At 40.6% G+C, this 21,620-nt stretch overlaps 1 protein-coding gene across 10 annotated transcripts in view; it reads left to right on the top strand.

The window, feature by feature from the left end:
• adgrl3.1 (adhesion G protein-coupled receptor L3.1) overlaps window positions 1–21,620 on the top strand; it is a 161,497-nt gene that overhangs the window by 18,799 nt on the left and 121,078 nt on the right. For all 10 annotated transcript variants that reach the window (XM_015040981.1, XM_015040986.1, XM_015040987.1 and 7 more), the window contains exons 2-3: window positions 5,207–5,372; window positions 12,434–12,647. In XM_015040981.1, the coding sequence (XP_014896467.1) occupies window positions 5,213–5,372; window positions 12,434–12,647 (374 nt within the window). In that variant the 5' untranslated portion in view covers window positions 5,207–5,212. The remainder of the gene's footprint in view (window positions 1–5,206; window positions 5,373–12,433; window positions 12,648–21,620) is intronic.

A 21,620-nucleotide genomic window follows, 5' to 3' on the forward strand; every position in this document is an offset into this window, starting at 1 on the left:
AAAAAAGATTTTTGTTTTTTTTTTTTTTTTTGTTTGGGTTGTTGGGGGTGTGTGGGGGGGGGGGGGGGGGGGGGGCTGCTTCACTGAGAATAATAATCCTTGTCAGAAATCTATACAGATTTGTCAGGAAGCTATATAGATTTCTGACTTGGATTCTACACTTTTTGTTTCTTGAATTATTTGAGCTTTTGTTTTGTTGAAGATTTGAAGTATAGACAACATCTATTTTAAAAAGAAATTAATGGGCACAAAGATTAATATTTTTGTGGGTTTTCTCTAATCTGCACGGGGTCATAATTGTACATACAAGCTCAAATGTGTGCAGCCCTCCCCCCCGTAACTCCCCAAGTGGTTTTTAGCAATCTTTCAGTACAGTTAAAGTCATTGCCATTCTGGAACCTAAATGTTGACTTACTGTATAATCAGTCACAGTTTGGTTTTCTTTAAGTCATAGTTACCCATGAAAACAGGTGTTGAAATGGATAAAGTGTTTGGTATGGCTCTTTCTCGACTCTGTTGAAAATATGTTAACTGTTAAAGGAGGGACCTTGCCAGAAAGCCAACTACAAAAAATGAACTTTGCCATTACTGATGCTCATTATGTTTAGTTTTGTATAAGTGCACAGCTTAAAACACAAATATAACATTAGGACAGCTGATAAGCTGTGTTTGGCAACATGGGGTGTTCAGCACAGCCTAATAAAGCGAGAAGCATTTATGTGTGAAAGTTTGTATGTGCAAGTCAGGGCGCACCAACGCAAGTGCATATGCATGTGCATGTGTAGAATGACGCATGTTGACAAGGTAGCCCAAACCGGTCGGCACTCATTAGTGAAAACGAGAATCCCCGAGTGAAGAGCGCTCTGAGAGCCAGGGTACTCGTTAGGGGACTGCACACACACACACACACACACACAGGCACACACACAGAATTAGCCCAACATCAATTAGCTCATTCATAGATGCAACCGAGTCTGTTAGTCTTGCGACCTTAGTGACAGCTCCGGTTATGTCGACCCTGTATGAAATGAATATTTGGAGCAGAGAAAATTGGGACATTAAAACTGTATCACTTGTGCATGCAAAGCTAGGAAACACCATGACCTCATGTTTGTTTTAGGCTCATATATGTTTTTTTTTTTGTTTTTGTTTTTTTGCTGATGTCAACACACACTAACTCAGCCAATCATATGACATCAAACTGACGAAGACAACTTGCAGAAGTTCAGGCCGAGCAGCAGAATGGTGAAGAAAGGATATTTAAGTGACTTTGAAACATGGCAAGGTTGTTGTGCCAGACAGATTGATCTGGAGATTTAAGAAATTGATGAATTTCTCACTGGTTCACTGAAGTTGGTCTGAAAAGACAAACAAAAAGCCAAATGGGAGATGTATGGATGAAAATGCCATGCTGGCGTCAGAGGAGAATGAACAAAGTGGTTCAAAATGGGGGGAGGGGGGGATAAGGCCTTAAAATCACCACAATTTACAATAAAAATATGTGTAACAGTAACAGTATCATGTTAAACCTGGAAGGTTTAACATGATACTGGGCTACCGCAGCAGCAAACCATACTGGATTAAGGGAGCTCTAATGACAAAAATGGGCTCCAACCCACTCTTTTTGAGTGACTTTGGTTGTATGTCAGCAATTTCAGAAAGTTCAGAAACTTTGGCCAACTCATTTCAACTGGGTTTGAATGTGTGGTCTTTCGTTACAGCAGGTACATGTAACACCCTAAATCGAGGATTGGCTCATTCTTTTGTTCTGGTCCTGGATGCTAGCTGATGTGTTGCTCTGCTCCTCTCTGTTTGGGTGTGGCTCCACTGAGATACAGTAAAACTAGCTCAGCAGAAAGAAATGTGGAGTTTATTCCAAGCGACCTGCCCTTATTTGTTAACTCTTTTTACAAATTATAAGGTTCACAGAGACAAATGATTTTGCCAGAGCTTAATTTCACAGCAGTCTGGTGAGTACAGTGTAAACACATCACATATGTTCTGATAATTGGCGTCATTAGTGCCTGTTTATTCATAATATTTTAACCAATCAGCACATTAAGATGATGAACAGAAATAGGTTAGAAACACATGGCTATGCTTTGGGGCTATAGCTTTTGTCTATTCATTACAAACTCTGTAGATGGAACATCGTTTTATGTCTTTATTTCAGCATATGGGCGAATGCAGCGCTGCTGAATTATTTACGCAACTACAGTGGTGTGACTTTGGTTTAGTCCTAGATTGCTTCGGGCTATTAGAGCACTATTGTCTGTGAGGACACCACAGACAACAAGGGCACAGAAGAAAATGAAAGAGTTAATTAGGCGACGGGAGGGATGCTGGTGGAGCTTAAAGAGTGATGGAATAGCTATTGAATTATGAAACAGTGGATGGAATGCTGCGACGGGTGGCATCCAGCCATATGTTACCGCACAGCTCCTCTATCTAGCCAGGGACAGCTGGTCAGATTGCTCATGTTCAACCGAGTTAGGGACCAATCAATCAAAAGCGGGCAACTTGTTCGGCCGTTCAGGCAGAAGCCAGAATAATACATGGGACACTATTGTGAGTGTATCACTTTGGCGGCAATTAGGAATTTGTCAAGAACTGTTAGCAGAAATGAAATCTCTCTCACATGGAAGCTTCTACTTACAGAATTATACGGGTTTGGATGGTAACCAATCCGTGTCTATTTTCAACACAGACATGTCCTGTGAGTTCTTATTCTGATGCTTCATCAATTTACCAATTTGTATTTCATTTGGATTCTCATCACAGAAATTGACAGCAGAAAACATGATATTTTTAAGCACATTAAAAATAAAAAAAATAAAAATAACGTAAAAAACAACAACAACAAAAAAACCCCGATATTTTACAAAGTTAGAAAAAGCAAAAGTAAACATTTTCCAGAGCTGGAAGATTATGATCAAAGTTCTTTAAAAAAATAATAAACTGCTGATTTCATAAAATGTTTGGACTGCCTTGTTACGGAATGCAAATCAAATTTCCTCTTGTTCTGTTCAGCTTCAGCTGAAATTAAGTTTAGCGTGAGTATCCATGATAATAATCTTAAATTAATTTACAATTTCAAGGATTTCGTTTGCCATCCAAAAAACAAACAAAAAAAAAATTTCCAGATAACTTTACATCTCTTATCATGCCTTGTGTCGTCTGTTCTGAGAGATTCAGATTCAGCATAGACGTGCCTAAAGGCATATCCGTCTGTCAAGTGTGCAGAATAAATGTTTTTATTTTTTTTTCCCCCTTTGCATCTGAGTCATTCTCTTTATGCAACTAAAATTGTTTTCAAGTTCTGAAAAATATCTGAGAAGCTATTTGACTTCACAGCTCTCATATGATTGAGACAGCCTGATATTGTCTTAGTCTCTTCTGGGCCAAAATGATATGGCCACATTGATCAATAGTCTCTGTTACACATGATTTATTTCCCATGGCTCAGGCTGTCTGCTTTGTTCCATCTGTCCCCAGCTCTTGCAAATTCCTGCTGCCTCTCTTTCTCTCAAAGTCTCACACACACAAACTTGACATGAATGCTTAGTTGGGGCTGTGTCCAGGTTCCCATGAGAATGGAGACCATTTAGGCTCAAAATAGGACTTCTGCTGCCTTTGAACCATCCCTACGAAAAATTTGTTTGAAACATAACTAGGTTCATTATATAACAGCTGCACAATGTTGTGATCCTTGTGCATACTTGGAAAAAAAAATGTATGTGTATATACTTTTTGCAGAGTGTGTGTTAAACGTGTAAATATCCCTTATTCCATGATTAAAACTGGTGACTTTGAAGGTGCAAACACAAAGCAGTTGAGTTACCTGCTGAGTGGGCGAGTGAGCCAGTGATTGAACAATGTTGGCCTGCTTTAATCCGTTCATAAAAAAAGAAGTGGAAACAAGCCTCACCAGTCTGTCACTGTTACAACTTATCTCAGAGACCATCGTCTAATAATTGTTTATTGCTAATGGACCATGAAATGAACAATTAGATCGGGACATCAATGTATTTCACACTTTGATGCTGATGTGGAGTGAATCTTGATACAGATAGAACATCAACAGTGAGCATTTAGAGTTGGATCTCTTTCATATTATTATATATATTGTGTATGTATTGGCATATAGTCTGTTTTCCTTGTAACATGTTTCTTAGTAACAAATCGTCCTGTTCCTCCTGCAAGGATATTTGAATTTAATTTAAAATAAAAATGTATAGAAAATCTTTGTAATTTCTAAATTATTTTCTCTTCTGTCATATTGTTTCTTGACTTGCCCCTGCAAGCTAGCGGTTTGAAAAATGCTTGCTATTTGAGGTTAATCATTTATTTTGAGGATTTTCTTTAGCGTTCAGGTACTTTTTACAAATGTTTTACCTTTAGAGTTTAACCATGACAACATCCCATGCAACATTCCAGCACCAAATTGTTTTAACACCATCTATTCCAGTAATCTTTAAGAGATATTGGGGGGAAAAAATCTGGCAAAGATATGGCATAAACCTGAACTTGTGTTTAATAATGGCTAGCCTAGTGTTGCCAACTGTGCAACTTTTTTGCTGAGTTTAGTACAGAAACAAATCGATATACGTCAGGTTTATGTTAAATATTGGTAATCAGCCAGAAAACTGCAATCAGTGCACCCCTACTTTCTTTTAATTACAGCAATAATAACATTTACTCCTGCTGCACTCGCAGGAGAACAGACTGCTGGAATTAAAACACTTTTTTGGCATTTTAAAAATTCAGATATTACTACCTGCTTTCTTTCTGTGTGCTTTCTGTCTGCTTGCTGGAGGGAACGCACCTGACTCAGCACGAGCGAGTGTCGGTGACAGAGTAGAAGCATGCATGTGTTTTTGTCCAGTTTTTGTGAACTTTGCGATGAGCTCATGGATGTCTATCCATCGACGCTTGGTGCGCGTAGCGTCTTGCCCGCTGAAATGTGTGGCAAGTAGAAAAGCCACCACATAGGGACATAAATTGCCCACATCTGGCCTTTCTTATAAAGACTGATAAAATCAATAACATTAACTGTGAACATCTACAATTACCATATGTGACGATCTTCTTGGCGGGGGTGGGCGCTCTTGTTGGTGGGGCAGGGATTCAACTTCTTCGACAGAGCATCTTCTTGTGTTTTGATATGACATCCAACTGAGCAAATCTTCTCTGTGTTGATCTGCAGGCCTGTATGGTGTCAGGAATCCTGAGCTGTGAAAGAAGCAGCTCGGCACTCGAGCGCCTGGGCTCCGCAGGAAGCACCTCTACGTCCGCTTCCAGGTCAAAATCAGACGCCATGTGGGCCAGATGTCTGATCTTCATCTCGGCGTTGATCGCGCCCATCGCCATAGGTAAGCAACGAGCTCAGATTGATGAGTCTTCAACAGGCAGAGTTTTGTTTTCAAAACTGTTTTAGCTCTTAATATAATTTGCAATGATATACATCATCCTCTGTTTTATTACTGTGCACTTTGGCCAAACCCACAGTTATACTACACACACACACACACACACACGTGAGCTGTGCAGATGCAGCCCCAGTAGGTCATGTCCACATTACCTCCTCTCCCCTGTGACAGTGAGCTTGAAAGACTCCAAAAACAGAGCTCTGGCCCACTTGGACTTAATCCCATTAATGGCCATTGTCAATCACACTTTGCCCACTGTGTGCTTGTTCACACGCCTGCTGCCACACAGATGAAATACTTTAAATGCTGAAATACTCAGCGCCCACACAGACCCTCTTCAGACACACTCTCAGGCGCACGCACACACACACACACACACACACACACACGCACACACACACGCACGCACGCACGCACACACACACACTCACGCAAGCAAACACGCAGTCTTCCCAAGTCGGCAGCCACTCGAGGCACACAAACACTTTGCTTCAGCACCAAGAGATGAGTTTCAGTCAGGGGCATTTGCATCAGTGTCTGAAGAATAAGTCGACAAATGCAAATCGGGGTGTTTATACTGGGTGAGGATTAGCTGAAACAAAAAGTGTTCTGCTTGAGAAAACACGGAAGCAAACACACCCTTTTCTCCACCAAACCGAGTCTTGTCATTATCACAGGTTTGTGAACACAAAACATGCATATGATAAAAATGTTCATAGCAAAATGCACATTTCTAAGTTCAGAGTATTTATGAAACAAACAAGAAAAAGAACCGCAACTAAATGAGTTGACTACATTGCAATATTTAAGGGTGGGAACTTAGATACGGTTTCTGAAGGTAATTTGATATTTTTAGTTTCAGAAAACGTATGCATTAAGCCAACTGTTTCAAAGAATTGGGAAAGTTTCTATTTTGTCATTGGGATTGATTGAGATATATAAATCAAATTGCTGGAGATCATAATTGGCTCCAATAAAGAGGTCAGATACAAATAATATTTTTCTTTTTTTACCCTTTTCCTTAAATCTTAATGTCCTGTTGGATTCTAAACTACTACCTCTGTGAAAAACCATTCATAATATAATTTGTATTTCTCTTTAATATATCAGTTCAACTTTTTGTTATGTTTTTTGTGTGTTTTTTTTAACTGTTGGAATTGTGATATCCTGTTCAAAAAGAGTTTGTACTGAATATTCAGGGTTTCCCACAGTGTTTTATAAGCCTGGCGGGCCACCAGGCTTTACTTGTGCCCAAACCAGGCTAAGTATTGCTTATTTATTTAAGTTTATTTGTTTGCATTTTCCAAGACTTTATAGTTGGTGTTCAGGTATTAATCCTCCAATCTTTCAATAACACATAAATATCAAGTGATATTTTCAAATTTCCTGTCAACTTCAAACTATTTTTAACTCAAAAACACGACAGGCTGCTGGATGAATGACTGCCTTAGAACCCGACCACCAGGCTTGGCAGGTTTTCTGGGGGAAACCCTGATATTAATATTTCCAGTCTTTTCATTTAAAGTACCTTTCACTTTTGAAAATGTGCTGTTCTTTGTTTTACTGTGAGGATGCACATTTTTTTCAACCGACACTTTGACAGTTCAAATGAGAGATCACCTTTTAAATCTCTCTGCTTTTTCCATCTCACCCTCTCATTCTCCTTCCTTCCATCTTTTCAGCTCTTTCGCCACTCTCTTGTTCTTGGCCCAAATGCAGAAATCAATATCCTTTTGTTTCATCCGCACTCCCTTCGAGGCAGGGAGAGCAACTGAATAAGATTGTCTGTACCGTCCACGGCTGCCAAGTTTCTGTCGCCACTTGCACAACTAATGACAGACACATTAACGTGCACTCACGGCTCACACGTTATTAGATGAAGAGAAAGATGGGGAGCTGGTGTCTGTGCGTCAGTGGATGTGTTTGTAATGCTTCTGTATCAAAAAGCTGAATGTTCTTTGTTATGAAGTGAAATGTGTGTGGCGGGAGCTCTTCGGAGGCAGATTGAACAATCTGTTATTGGACTTATGGGAGATTTTGTGAAAATATAAAGAATAAGGTAACGGATGGGGCAGGATTATCTGTGACAGTCAGGAAATTTTACTCCTTTTGCTCTGAGTGCTTTTCAGCTCACTTCATCTTATTGCAACTTGATCATTTTATATGACGATTTTATTACCCTGGATATTCACTTTTCCTGTGGATTCAGTGTAATTCTTATGAAATTATTGTTCTAACTTTAAAAGGATTAAATGTAGACCACATTTCAAGTAAATGCTTTCCAAAGTATGTTAGCCAAGCTGGCCTTTGGGAGGAGGGGAGGTGCTGCAAAGGTTTTGTCAGACATTTCTACATAACTTAATCTACGTTAACCCTCCAAAACCAATCTCTTGTACTGAAAACAACAGTAATACTGATTGTTTCGTTAATTTGCAAAGTCTTGAACTGTTTATAAATTGGCTGTTTTTTGGAATTCGGCTACTTTGTTTCAGTGAAAGGATAACGCTTCAGCAAGTCGGAACACTTTGTGCAATTTCATGCTTGTAACAGTCCTGGGGTGACCCTTTACTGTTGTAACATGACTGCACACCAGAAGGCAAAGCAAAGTCTATGAAGACATTAATGAACAAATTTGTAAAAACTGGAGTCGCCTTCACACAGAGTCTTGGCCAGAACCCAAAATAAAACCTTGGGGATGAATTAGCGAAACCCAAGTCTCCTCATCCAACATTATTGTCCGACCATGAAAATGTGCTTCTGGAAGGATGGTCAATAAGATAAACCTACTCCTAAAACTTGTAGAAAAGTCTTCACAGAAGTTGTAACTGCAAAGGTTTGGACCAACAGCATATATAAGCCCTATGAAGTAAAGATGGCATGTCACTCATGTTGGTGTAGTACGTATTAATACTTTGATTTTCCTTCCGTCCGCATATAGCTTTAGCTTGAAATGACAGTCCACGGCCAAATGATATGTTGTGAGATAAGTAGATGGGGTTTTAGGATCTGAGTGGTCAGACAGATGATGTCCAATGGCTCAAGTGCTGACAGCTAAATTAATGTAATGCTGTTAAATTCTCACAGGTTAAATATGGCCTGATTATGTGTATAAAAATGAGACTTTCAGCTGATCTATTTACCACTTGTTAAAATGGTGCCTAACCAAGATGTTCACAAACTCACATTTTTTCAAATTTTGCCATGTAAGAACAACAAACTTTGATATATTTTATTCTATTATGTGACAGGCCAATACAAATGATCACATACAGAGAAAGTGCTAGAAAAAGACGTAATTGTCTTTTCCACAAAAGCAGCGCCTCAAATAAATCTGATTTTATTATACTTTTTTTAAAAAACAGAACTGATGCTAGAATAAGTTTTTATTAGATTTTTTTTTTAAATCAAACACTTTGGTTTTGCACAACCTGGCAGCCACTGGTTTTCTGTGAAGATCTGTGCAGCAGGTTTAAATTCACAAATCGTATCATCGATGTCCTAATATCACTGACTTCATGTATAAACACTCTGCTTTAAATAGCAAGCAGTGTCTGTGAATGCTTAGCATTCCCAGTGAGCTGGTCTGTAACTGGACCCAGCAACACCGGAAAACAGGAGCTAAAAACAATGTTTACAGAAGGAATTATGAAGGTCGCCTGGGAATGAGGACGGAGAGAGAGAAGTGGTGCCAAGTAAACATAGCAGTGGAACTGGTTTGGTAGAAAATCTTCTTGTACAAAGCTGTCGTACAATTTAAAATCTGAAAAGTTAGGTGTGCACTTTATTCTGCCCCCTTTGCTACGATCCTGGGGTTACTTTTGTTCCAGCTTTGCATATTCAGAGACAAGTTTGCACATTTCTCTTTGCAAAATAGCTCATGCTCATTTAGATTGGTTATATAGCATCTTTGTCGTCAATCAATTATTTTCAAGTTTTGCTATAGCATCTCGATTCTATTTAGAAATTAACTTTGATTACACCATAATTGAGGGCTTTTTGGTACTGTTAAGGGCCCAGCATGGTCGGACCGAGGTCGAACTGTTGATGCACAATCATGTGGATTTCGGATGGTTGTTTTCGCACATTTTCACGGCCCAAAAGACGCACCGAGACGAGCTCCCCCTTCTGCTGCGGTAACATCATGGTGTTTTGTCGTGTGTGATTTACAATGGCATGATGAACACAGCGATCGTGGCAAAGAGGAACGACTTTTACAAGTTCATAAGTTCAGAGAAGGACACAAGAAATGAGAAAGAGGAGCTTATTTTAATACATGCTTCCCCTCGGCCTCCAGCATTTGCTCTTCAAAATCTTCTCTCTGATTGAGAAAATGTATTTAAATATTCTATCTATTCTTCAATCCCTCCCACTTTGCATAGTCAGTCAGTACAGCAGCTCATGGAAACGCTGCTTTCCACATTAATAAACACACCCATGACATTTAGACCAATCACACAATAGCTCCACATGGTGAATGGGGTGAAAGATTTGCCACAGGGGTTGTGACAAGAAGCGGCAGACGACATGAGGGAGAGAACAAAATTTCACGATTTTCATCACGCAGCTGCGACGAGAACTGCAGGGCCCTTTTCAGTTTTCTTTCAGAAATTCTCTTTATTTAGCTCTGTCCATTGTCCCATCCAATTACCAACTTTTCTGCCTTTGCTGAAGAAAAGTATTTCTCCACTACATGGGTCTTCACAGAAATGGCAAATGCAGTTAATTATGCTTGATTTGGGGGTTTGGAGTAAACCAGGAAGGGTTGGCAAAGTGTTTCCTGACGGAGACTGAAGTTTGCTTTTGCGATCTGACCAAATGTGCAAAGTACAAAAATGAACACTTTCGCAAGGCAAAAAATGCTAAGAAATAATAGCACAAATAAATGCATCTTTTTATAAATATTCAGGCTTGACTATTGTGGGTTATTTGTTTGCGTAATTGTGTTATTTGTGTTTTAATCTTTGCTTTCTGCCCAGTGTGGACCCAACAAGGCAACACCATAAGACATCACATCCAAAGCTAGTCTAGACAGCTGCCTCACAGTACTGTCAATCGATCCCTGCACGCTTCACTTAACCCTTTCTCCACAATATAGATTCATACAGAGGCAGCCATGATGTGACCATTGAGAAAACGTAACAAACTAACACTTATTGCGGTAACGACCCATTGCCTTAAGCACCCGTGCTCACACACGCGTAGAAACCCTCTGATGTACCATCAATGCTTCACCTGCTACCCTAGACACACATCCTGTCTGAATGTGTGCTTACGGTCTAATCATGGCCTGCGGTGATACACCTATGTGTGTGTGTGTGTGTGTGTGTGTGTGTGTGTGTGCGCATGCGTGTATATGGCTGTGTGTGTTCATTAAAGAGGACATTTTCAGTAAATGTCACTTATATATCAGTCCTATCTCTAAGCGAGAGCCTGCCATTACCAGCTCCATGCCCGCAGGTAGCGGAACCACATGGATATCATTGACAATGGCTGTGAATTTCTTCCTCTTCATTCCATCACTCAGAGCATTTTGTATGCATGTGTGGCCGCGACTCCTTGCGTGTGCGCGCGCGCGGGCGTGTGTGTATCGGCGGCGTGGTGAAGGGCTGTATTAAGTTGAGCTCAGGCAGAGTGTCATTGAGCTCATTCAGATTCTTTGCTGCATATGTGTAACCATGACGCTCCTCCAGCTAATGAAAGAGTCAAGGGAGGGAGGACAAGGTTTCTATGGCAACCGTCACAACGAGAGAAAGGAGAATGGTGGCGTGTCTTGCTTTTTAGGGACGTCGTAGGACTGTGTGCGTTGATGGTGGAAGTCTCTGTCCACGCACATGCATGTCCATGTGCAGCTTATTTTATCAGCACCAAACAGAATGATACATCTGAGTCACTTACTTATGTTTCAAACCAGTTTGATCCGGATTTAGTCTATAATTATTTATTTCTCCATATGTGAAAATGCGTAATGTGTCTGTTTACTTAGCTAGAGCAAAAAACATTTCAAATATGATTTTTGAGAAAGAAATGACTCCTGAGACACAGTAGCATTTCTGAGCTTAAATTTTGCACCGTTTACATTATTATTTCAGAGGGGTTAGGTGATGGAAAAACACACATCAACACCTCGGCTCATAAATCTATCAGGGGAAGACGGCTAAAGCTCTTGGGGTTGTTGCTCGGAGTGACAAAGGACAACAGTTTGTGAACTGCACCACAACAATCCTAAATCCCTGGGAACATCCAGACCAACAGCAGCATTTGTATCTCTTTATGTACTTTAGGTAACATGATTTTAGCAATGCTTTCCACTGTTTCACATAGCAACTATAGTGGTCCGGCTTCACCTCCATGCATGGATAGCCAAAATCTGGAGGAGATGAATCACAGCACATGTGCAAGAAAAAAAAAAAAAAAAAAAAGTTTTAAGTTTTTTTTTTCTTTCTTTCTCAAATGTAGCTAGGAGAAAAATCAAAGCTACATTTAAAAACAATCAGATGTTACTTTTCACTTCATCTCATAATTCCAATGGACTCATCAGGAAATGTATTACTGACAATATGTATAGTTTTCTTGGCCAATTTGGATCAAATCACTAAGTGTGACCCCTGGCACTAAGAGATGGCTAGATGCACATGGCAGAATTTTTTTTTTCCTTTATCTATGTATGAACCCCTTAAAAAACTTTGCTCACCTTTGGCCACCCCTGGTTTGAAACGGCTAACTGCAAAAATGCAGCCAACAAATCCATTTCACAAGGAACTTGCTATGATAGAAATCTTTAGCACTTCTCATGTTTCTTAATGTGGATAATTACGTCTCTCTGCAGGTGAACAAATAAAGCTTAAGCTGAAGAAAGTTTAGTCCTGCACAGTTTAAGCCTTCGCTCCTCAGACATGAGGAACAGCATTTTTGACATGTCTTGTTTCACAGTTTCTGAGGCAAAGACAAAAAAAAAAAAATCCAAATAACATCTTACCTTCAACCTTTTGTGTGTTTGTGTGCAGTTTATGGCCGTGCCCCCATCCCCATGGCGGTGGTACGCAGGGAACTGTCTTGCGAGTCGTACCCCATCGAGCTACGCTGTCCTGGCACGGATGTCATCATGATCGAAAGCGCCAACTACGGCCGCACTGATGACAAGATCTGCGATTCGGACCCCGCCCAAATGGAGAACACCCGATGCTACCTTCCCGATGCGTACAAGATCATGTCACTGAGGTCAGTATTTAATCATTGTGGAGTTCCCCGTATTGCAGGACAAATCCAGAAAACTTCAGTTGTAATTTGTTACGTGCTGCTTTGTTGATCGCAAGTGCTGCATGGTATGCTCGGCTGCAGTGTGCAATCTCGAATCGCGCCACTTGGATAGAGCAGAACGGGCATTAATGCCAGCTGCTTTATTTGAGGCAACGAGATCAGAGCAAAAGTAAGTGTGTGCTGTCAACTCTTAGTTTTTACATGTTGAGATCTACCTACATGTTAATCTGCTTCCAAGAAGATCACAGAAAACAACAGCTAAGAGACAACTACCAATGAAAAAAAAAATAAATAAAACGGAAAGAAAGCCAAAGGTGAAGTGGAATGCACTTAAGGCAGTGTAACTTATGAGCTCTGTGTCTTGCAGACTTGCTGCAGCATAATACCATAAAAGAAACCGGATGGAGATGTGTGAGCTCACCCTCTCCCCACTCACTTCATCTGTGTGAAAACCTCGTCTATCAACTGTGTTGTTGGGCAGCTCAATGATTGAAGGTCATAAAGTGCTTCGCAGAGTATTATCAGTTTATTATTGAACAATTGCTCTGTTTTTATCACTTCACAAGTGATGGGATAGCCAGTTAAAGAGAGAGTTATTTTCCTTTTTGAGCAGCTCTGAGTTGTCAGAATCTCTCCTGGAGTAGGATTCAGTCAGAGCGGTTTCAGTTTGGAGAGTCACACCAAAAAAACGGGGTTTGTTCATCACCAAGATACTTCAACCATGTAAGACAGCACATGGATAGTAAGTTCAGTTTTTTTACCTCGTTGTTTTTGGTTTAAGACAAATGTTTGGCGCCAATAAAACATAAATGTGAAAAATAAGACCTTGAAGTATAAATGGAGAATACAGTTAGGGATGAAAACCATGCAACTATTGCTGTAGGCAAACTTTAAAATTTTCTATGTAGGTTTACAGCTTAATTCTGTTGAATGACAATGTAACTTTTTTTTTTCAATGAAGATGGGATTTTTGATGAGGGACAATTAAAACATATTAAGTTAAAGACTGCATGGTGGCCTCTAGAGCACCACACAGTGCAGTGCCAGGGTTCATTTTACATAGATGTTCCTTGAAATAAAGATTTTAGTGAGAGATTGTGCAAAAAAGAAAAGCTAATCACTATACAACTTCACAATGAGGGTACCAATAATTATGAAGCATTCTTCCAGCGCTCCAATTCTTCTTTTAGTACTTGAGTTTTTACCAGTGTTAAAATAGATGTGAACACATTAAACATTCCTCAAACTTGGTAGCTTTAAGCATTTAGAAGGACTGTTTGGTCAGTTTGGTTGTCATTCAAAACCCTGTGGTCTGTATCAGTCTCTATTAAAAGCTGAACTACCAGTCCGTTCTCTAATAAGCAGGTATATTGGTCAGAACTAAATGGATAATACTACCAGACTAAAGATAGCAATAATAAACCAGGGCTCTCTCTAATGAGAATGTCTGGATATACATAATTCAATTATGTCGCCATTAGTTTCTGGATTTTTCAGATCATGTGTTGCCCTGACTTTGAGTGTCCCCCCTCCCACTGCCCCATTATTTCCTCCCCTCTTCTTTCTTCTGCTTTACTACTTGCTGTCATTGCGCCTCTTCTCCTCCCTCCTCCGTGTCTCTGGTCAACCACCTGCCTCTGACATGTGCTGGTGTTGTGATGGGCATTACTTTGGCCTGGCTTGGTCTCGCTAAACACTCCGGCTGCTGCAGCCTGTGTGGCCGTTCTCCTGCAAGCCAACCCCCTTTCTATCTATAATTTATATGCAGGAATACGCACACACACACACACACACGCGCGCGCGCACACACACAACATGTTCCACCCAGGGGCTACACCAGACTTTAAGCTCCAATTAGCAGAGCCAGAGGCCAAACTTAATCTGGAGGGATCCTCTGCGGAGGTGACTTAGACCGGAAACAACTGTTTATCGCCTATATCTGAGGTGAGAATGTGTGAGTGCGCGTCACTGCTGGCAAGTTTTTATTTAATGCACCGAGTACTGCATGTGCATGGCAATCAACAGGGCTCAAGTGTGCTCATGCGCTCGAAGCCCTGTTTTGAAGAAATGCACACAGCGAGTGACAGTCAGCGTATGCACATGCACATATCTGATAACTTGTTAATGTACATTAAAGGATTTTTTTTGTGGGTTTTGCAGACATTGCCGTGAATATTTTCTTTTGTGAATTCCAGTCCTGCACCGCACTCGCATCGCTCCTTACTCAGTCTGTTTCAACCTGTCTGGATCCCACTCTATCATTCCCTCTGTGTCTGTATCATCTCTGACTTTCAAGCTCAGCTCAACTGGCTGATAAAATCAGAGCATGTTCCGCCTGCCCAGTGTTTCCAAAGTATCATATTCCCTCTTTGTTTTCTCCTCTGCCGCACTGCAAGGCCAGGGAGAAGCGTGCGCACAAGTGCTGTGTGATGATGAACGTGTGCATATGTGTACATGTGTGTGCCCGCACCGCATAATTGGTCCTGATATCAAAGCCTCATATCTCTAGAGAGTCTCACAAGACTTCTCAGGCAACTTAGAAAGGACCTGATACTGCTGCATTTACCAGATTATCTCCCCATTGGGATACACTAGGTTGAAGGGGAAATGAAGCCTTGGCCATGAAAGTTAAGCTTAATCTGTTTTACTGGTACACTGGCCTTAGTTCAGTGACTTGGTCTGTTTTATCTGCTTTTAAACTGAAGCTCCAAATATTTCTTTAAAGAATTCGCTATTGACGATTTGCTTTGTAGATGACTTTTCAACTTGTTGGAATTTTCTTTAGACTTTTTAATCTGCAACATTAAGACCTAGCTTGGTCAGATTCTTTCTCACCAAACTCTTGCCTCTATGAACCTTGCTTTTGTATGCTGGTGCATGATCATGTTAGAGCTGAATGGGGCGACACACAATTGTCCAAAATATATTGGCACGCTGATGCTTTAGGAGTTGATTTCAGTGTAACTACGGGACTGATCCCAATTCCCCATACTATAATCGTTTTGCATGCAATCAACCTGCCGAGGGACTGAGTATAAAAATTTCGCAAGATTTGACACATACAGAATGAACAAAAATAATAAATTATTGTGCACTGTTCCTTTTAAGTGACTAATTAAATATGTGCCTTACCAATCTTTATATTTGACATGATGTGGTCAGGTAAGTGCCGTTCTCCTGACAACCGTCAAACTCATACTTGCCCACTGGATTCCCATATAGGGAGGCAAGATTTCTCCACTGCTCTACAGTCTAGTGATGGTATTCTTTACACAACTGTATCCAATTGTTGCACACACTTACAAAGCTTGACTCCAGTTGCTTGGCCATGAAACCTTGTACCATGTAGTTCCCTCTGCAGTTCTAAGGTCTGTAACTACCGACTCTGTAGAACAGGGGTGGCCAAGTCCAGTCCTCGAGAGCCACCATCCTGCAAGTTTCAGATGCATCCCTGCTTCAACACACCTGAATCAAATGACTGGCTCGTTATCAGGCCTCTGTAGAGCTGATCCCGGTCTGTTGGAGTAAGGATACTTCTAAAACTTGCAGGATGGTGGCTCTCGAGGACTGGACTTGGCCACCCCTGCTGTAGAAGGTTGAAAATCCCTGCACACTCTGGACCTCGAAACCTCCTGAGCCTGCTCTGTTATGCTTAGTGGCCCATCACTTTGTGGCTTAGATGCTGTTGTTTCCAATCACTATCCTTTTTTTTTTTTTTTTTTTTAAATAATACCACTATCAGTTGACTGTGAAATATTTAGCAGCGAACGAATTTGACGACTGGACTCACTGCACACGTGGCGTTCTGTCATGGTACCTTACTGGAGTTCACCGAGTTCCTGAGAGCAGTCCAATCTTTCACAGATGTTGGAGCACTCTGCTTGCTTAGCTGCTGGTTGTTATACACCTGTGGCCATGGAGTTCAATGATTTGGAGAGGAGACCCTATACTGTAGGTAGCACTGTATATGTCTTTTCTAAATATGTGTAGTGTTGTTGGCTGCTTTCTGTTTTGGATAACAAACAGTGCTTTTCTGGCTTAAATGTATTCATTATTTTTTTTTATATATATACTAAACCCACAAGGACCTCCATATCATTTGAGGCTCCACTAAAAACCCTTTTCAGTCCTGCCTTTTTTTCTAAACAAGACAGCTGGATATGAAATAACCAACACTTCAAAAGTAAACACGATGAAAGAGTGAAATGTCCAACAGTAACTGAACTTCATCGCTATATTGAAACTGCCTGAATGAGCAGATGTGGTAACCACACTGTAAGTTTCTTTTTTAAATAACTTCTTACGTAGGGATTCAGTGACTTTAGTTTGATAGGAACTGTTCAGATCAAAAATCAAAATCTCCCTGAAAATAGCTAACTTTAAATGTTTTTCACTTAACTGAGTAGTTTGTGAACTGCGTGCTTGTGATATAGTATGGTGCATTGGAAAATCAAAAAAAAAAAAGTTGGACTTTTTAGTCTCCTGGCACGCAGTCAGCAGTCCAGCTAGAAACTGTCAAGGCCCCAGCTGACTCTTTGTGCATCTCTGTTGAGGACATATGATTCCACTTTAGAGTGTTTGTTAAGCTCCCCCAAGTTCAACAACACTCTTCCATTCAGGTCCATGCATGTTTTCCAAGAAAAATAAATGTTCCTTTTTTTTTCACTAAAGCCCTCAAAGCTGCCACAGTTGGACACAGTCGGGGTGTGATTGGACGGCTGTATATTAGGGCAATATTTCATAGCTGGGAGTGCTGCAAGCAAAAAATGTTGAAAACCCTCCAAGTTACAGTGATTTGTTCAGATCAAAATTACTTTTTAAGGCGTATAGGTGCTTCACGACGCACTCCCTGCCCCTCGCTGATACTTAAGTGCTTCATGAACCAAGCACCTTTTAGCCTGCTCTCTCTCTCTTTCACGTTCGTCTTCTTAATCCCACGAACACCACACTAGAGGCCAAGAAAATGTGGCCAGCCTGAAGGATGTGTAGACTGTGCACGCAGACACGTAAACTCTTCTCTGCTACCTCTGCCAGAGCTGTCGTGTTAGAAAATTACTTTTAGACTTCAAACAGACCTTCCCCCTCCCCCGGCATCTCTATACCACCTTGTCACCTTGTTTGCTCTCCTCTTCCTTCTTTTCCATCCTCCTCTAGCTCCCTCCATGCCTTCCAAAAGAGTACCTCAGCACAAAAAGAAAAAAAAAAAAGCTCCGACAGGAAAAACATGGGTGGGGTGCTTTTTTGGCCCTTTTCCTTGCCTTTGGAAGTGTTAAATAGCAACATGCTTCATTTAATATTCTCCTATCTGTCACCCTCTTGATATTTCATTTTTTTTGTCACTCCATTTCCAGCTTTTTTTATTCTTTTTTTCTTTCCTCCTTCCCACTCCTCATTCCTCAAATCGGTTTACACTCCCCCATTTCTCACCCTCGCTGTCACTTTCCCTTCCTCCATCGCCATCTGTTTTAGCTTTCACTTCCATTTCTGTTTTTACATTCACTTTTTTTCCTCCTTCACAGGCAATGAGCAAAGGTGGGCTATAGGCCGGGGGCCTAAAGGTTGTAGCATGTTTCCTGGATTTAATATGCTGTTTCTATGGTTTTTGGGCTCATATCGACCAAATTCGCCCCCATCGTCACCAAGACAGACATTAAAAGTCTCCAGATGAAACCCTCTGTGGCTCAAAAGAAAATATATATGCCACCGCCTTGTGAGCCCACGCATGCGTGTTGTCCAAAAAATGTACACTTTCAGAGAAACTGAAATAGTTTCTCATGTGTTCCTGCATTGAAGAACTAAGTCTCAGCCTTCAAACCTTCAGGTTGATTGTGCTTATATGAAAATGCTTTTAACCATATGCACGCTCGGGCCGCGTATTTCGAAGGTGCACATCCCACAGTGTGCATACACGCTTTTGAGCGTGTATGAGTTAGTAAGTTTGCAGCAGCAGCGTTTGAAGCATTCACGCAGGACGCAGTAAAGAAACCTCTGAAGTTCTCTCCCTCTGACTCTCTGAATTATAGAAAACCACTTGAATCGCTGACTGCAATCTAGTGTTAGCCGTGCACTGCAGTTTAAGAATGTTACCGGTGGGCTACGCCATACGGTTTGTCGCTTTTTTAGGGGGGTTGTTTTCCCAGGCTTATCTGCACTTCATCTGTCCTCCCCATTTGAGTCTAATCCATCTCCTATAAAAGCAGAAGACGGAGGAGAAGTCGAGAGAAGCCGGGCAGATAATGATGCATAAATAAACGTTACCAAGCCCTACATAAATCTTACACTTTTGATCATTATTCCACCTCTGTGACTGAAGCCATAAAAAATAATATCGTTGACTAAATTGAAGTTTTACATTGAAGCTGTGACTGCTGTGTGAATGGGTGTTGTTTTGTATTGGCTGACTAAAGAATTTCTTTAAGTTCAGCAGGGTAATATTTGCTCAATTTTGTTGTTGTATAAATGTAAATTTTTTTTGATGCATAGGGTATTCCATAAATATCGCATATTTTCCCAGTTTGTGAATTTTACAGTGATTTTTTTTGTTTTTGTCTTTCCATGTTTTCCGTGTTTTAAGTCAAATGGAGCACTTAGTGTGCTGTCCATGTTTTTGTGCCATTGACTTCAATTCATAATGTAATTTTTGAACATACTATTGCAAGTTTATCTCTGTCCATTTCTTGCATTTCCTCTTGGGGTGATGGGTTCAAAATTTCTTGTTTTGCTGTTTTCCAATAACTGAAGATGCTTTTTCTTATGTATTCTAAATCTACCAATTTGCATATAAAGACTGGGAAAAATGTACTTTTTGCGACGGATCAGAATCAGTACAACCAATGCCCCAGTCATCTAAAATGAACAGTTTTAGTTTGCTTAGATTCAAAGCACACACAACGTCTTTGCAAATATGGATTTGGGAAAAAATTTTAATGTTTTTTTTTTATATTGTTTGTTTTTTGAAAAGATAGACAATATTAGAAGTCTAGTTTCCTTCATGAAGAAATTTTTACTTTTTTGCCCACTCTGAGAGATTGGGGGAAAAAAATGTTTTACTGTGAATATGAATATTAAAATTTGTGATTTTTTTTTTTTTTTTATCATTGAAGTTAACAGTTCAATTCATTCAAAAAAATGAAAGGACTTCAGAAGGTTAAATAAGTAGCATTTTAAAAATTCTTCACTTTTTCTTTTTGATCTATTCGCTCCGCCTCTGTCCTGCCTCTCCTATGAATCCTGCTTCCCACTGAATGAGGTCATAGCTTGAAACGTCCTACTTAATATGTGTGTGTATGTGTGTAATGGTGTATGCAATTCTACGTGCATGTGCTGCCACCCTCATAAAGTCACCACGGCTACACGGGATGCCCTGCAGCACCCTGGGGGCCCAACTGTCACCCATGCTCAGTGCAGTAATTAGGGCCCCCACACATACACACAGTTGTGAACATACACATGCATACGGTGGCACACACATTTCAGAAGATACTTAAATATAAATGCTGAAATGCACAGCATTTTTCAAACATATTTACATATTTTTTGAACGACATAGTCAAAGTTATTGGGACATGGATAGATCTCTTCAACCACTCAGACTAAACTCGAGCTGTTTGGCTAAGAATGGGCAAACATAAGCCTAGTTGTTCAAACCTAATATACCTGCAACAGGCTTGCAGCTGTAATTGCACTGAAAGGTGGTACTCTAAAACATTGACTCAGAGGGGTTGAATAAATACGCACACCACAATTGCCAGAAATTTGTTTTCAGAAATATATTAAAACCATAGAATATTTTCCTTCCACTTCATTGGGCACACTTTTTTGCTGCAGTGTTCTATAAAATCGCAAAAAAAAAAAAAAATAAATAAAAAATCTAGATTTTTGGTTGCAAAGTGATACAATGCAAAAAAAGTGGACCCCTTTATAAAGGCAATGCACATACATAAATTTCCTTCTGGTGTCAACAGGATTGTTTTGCAATCAAGCAAAAGATAACGGTGCCGCAGAGATTCTTCTAAACTCACAAGCAGATATACCTTCGCCCACTGAATGACAACTGGGCCCCCTTTTTCCTCTTAAACCTCTGTATTTTCACATGGCAGAGTCTCTGCTGTCTGACCCTGTTCCTCTGTCACTGCAGCTCTGCTAACCTTAGTTATCGTGCTTCACTGAGCAGCAAAGCTACATGGCTGCCTGAGAAAGGCTTGCGAGCGGCACAGACAGCGCTCACTTCCACTGCCTCTCAAACGCAAATGCACACAAAGTGTGACACGTTTGGAGACGACGAGCGTGAATCAGTGGCCTGGACATTGCCTGTGTGTCGACAGTGACTGACTACCTGACTGACTTGATACTTTGACACTGTCACTGAAGCGCAAATCCAAACCAGAACACTAGGCAGCGATACCCCCACCCTGCCCTACCTCGGAGCCTGCTCCTCTGCAAATGTGCTGCATCCTGAAACCTCTGTGCTTTCATCAGGCGAGACTGAACCGAGTCCTACAGGTCACTTCTTTTCTGCTTCTGAGCAATGATAGAGGATAACCTCCTTCTTTGTAGGCTCTGCATCTTTAGAATTAATACAGACTTAGAGGCTTTCTTGGCCTTTAGCTAGATTTAAACGGGATGGTCATACCTGTTTATTGTACAAAGTGGAAAAAAAAAAATCCACAAGCAAACATAATAAAGAGCGAAAGACTGGGATCTAAGCAAAGGAATGTGCCTAGGTAAAATAAAGAGGAAGACTCCCCAAGTGTGTCCTGGAATTGGACGACATGGAGGTTGCCATGGTTACTACTGGAAGAGGAGAGAGGTGGAGGGGAGAGACGGCGGAGCTAAAAAAAAAAAAACCTGTACTTGGCTGTCAGTCTAACCAGAAGGATGGAACGATGAGGTGTTTTTGTTTGTGTTTGGTGCCTTTCTACATGATAGACCATA

Source organism: Poecilia latipinna, unplaced genomic scaffold, assembly GCF_001443285.1.
Source record: "Poecilia latipinna isolate Pla-1442-1.1 unplaced genomic scaffold, P_latipinna-1.0 Scaffold535, whole genome shotgun sequence".
NCBI classification, from domain to species: Eukaryota; Metazoa; Chordata; class Actinopteri; order Cyprinodontiformes; family Poeciliidae; genus Poecilia; species Poecilia latipinna.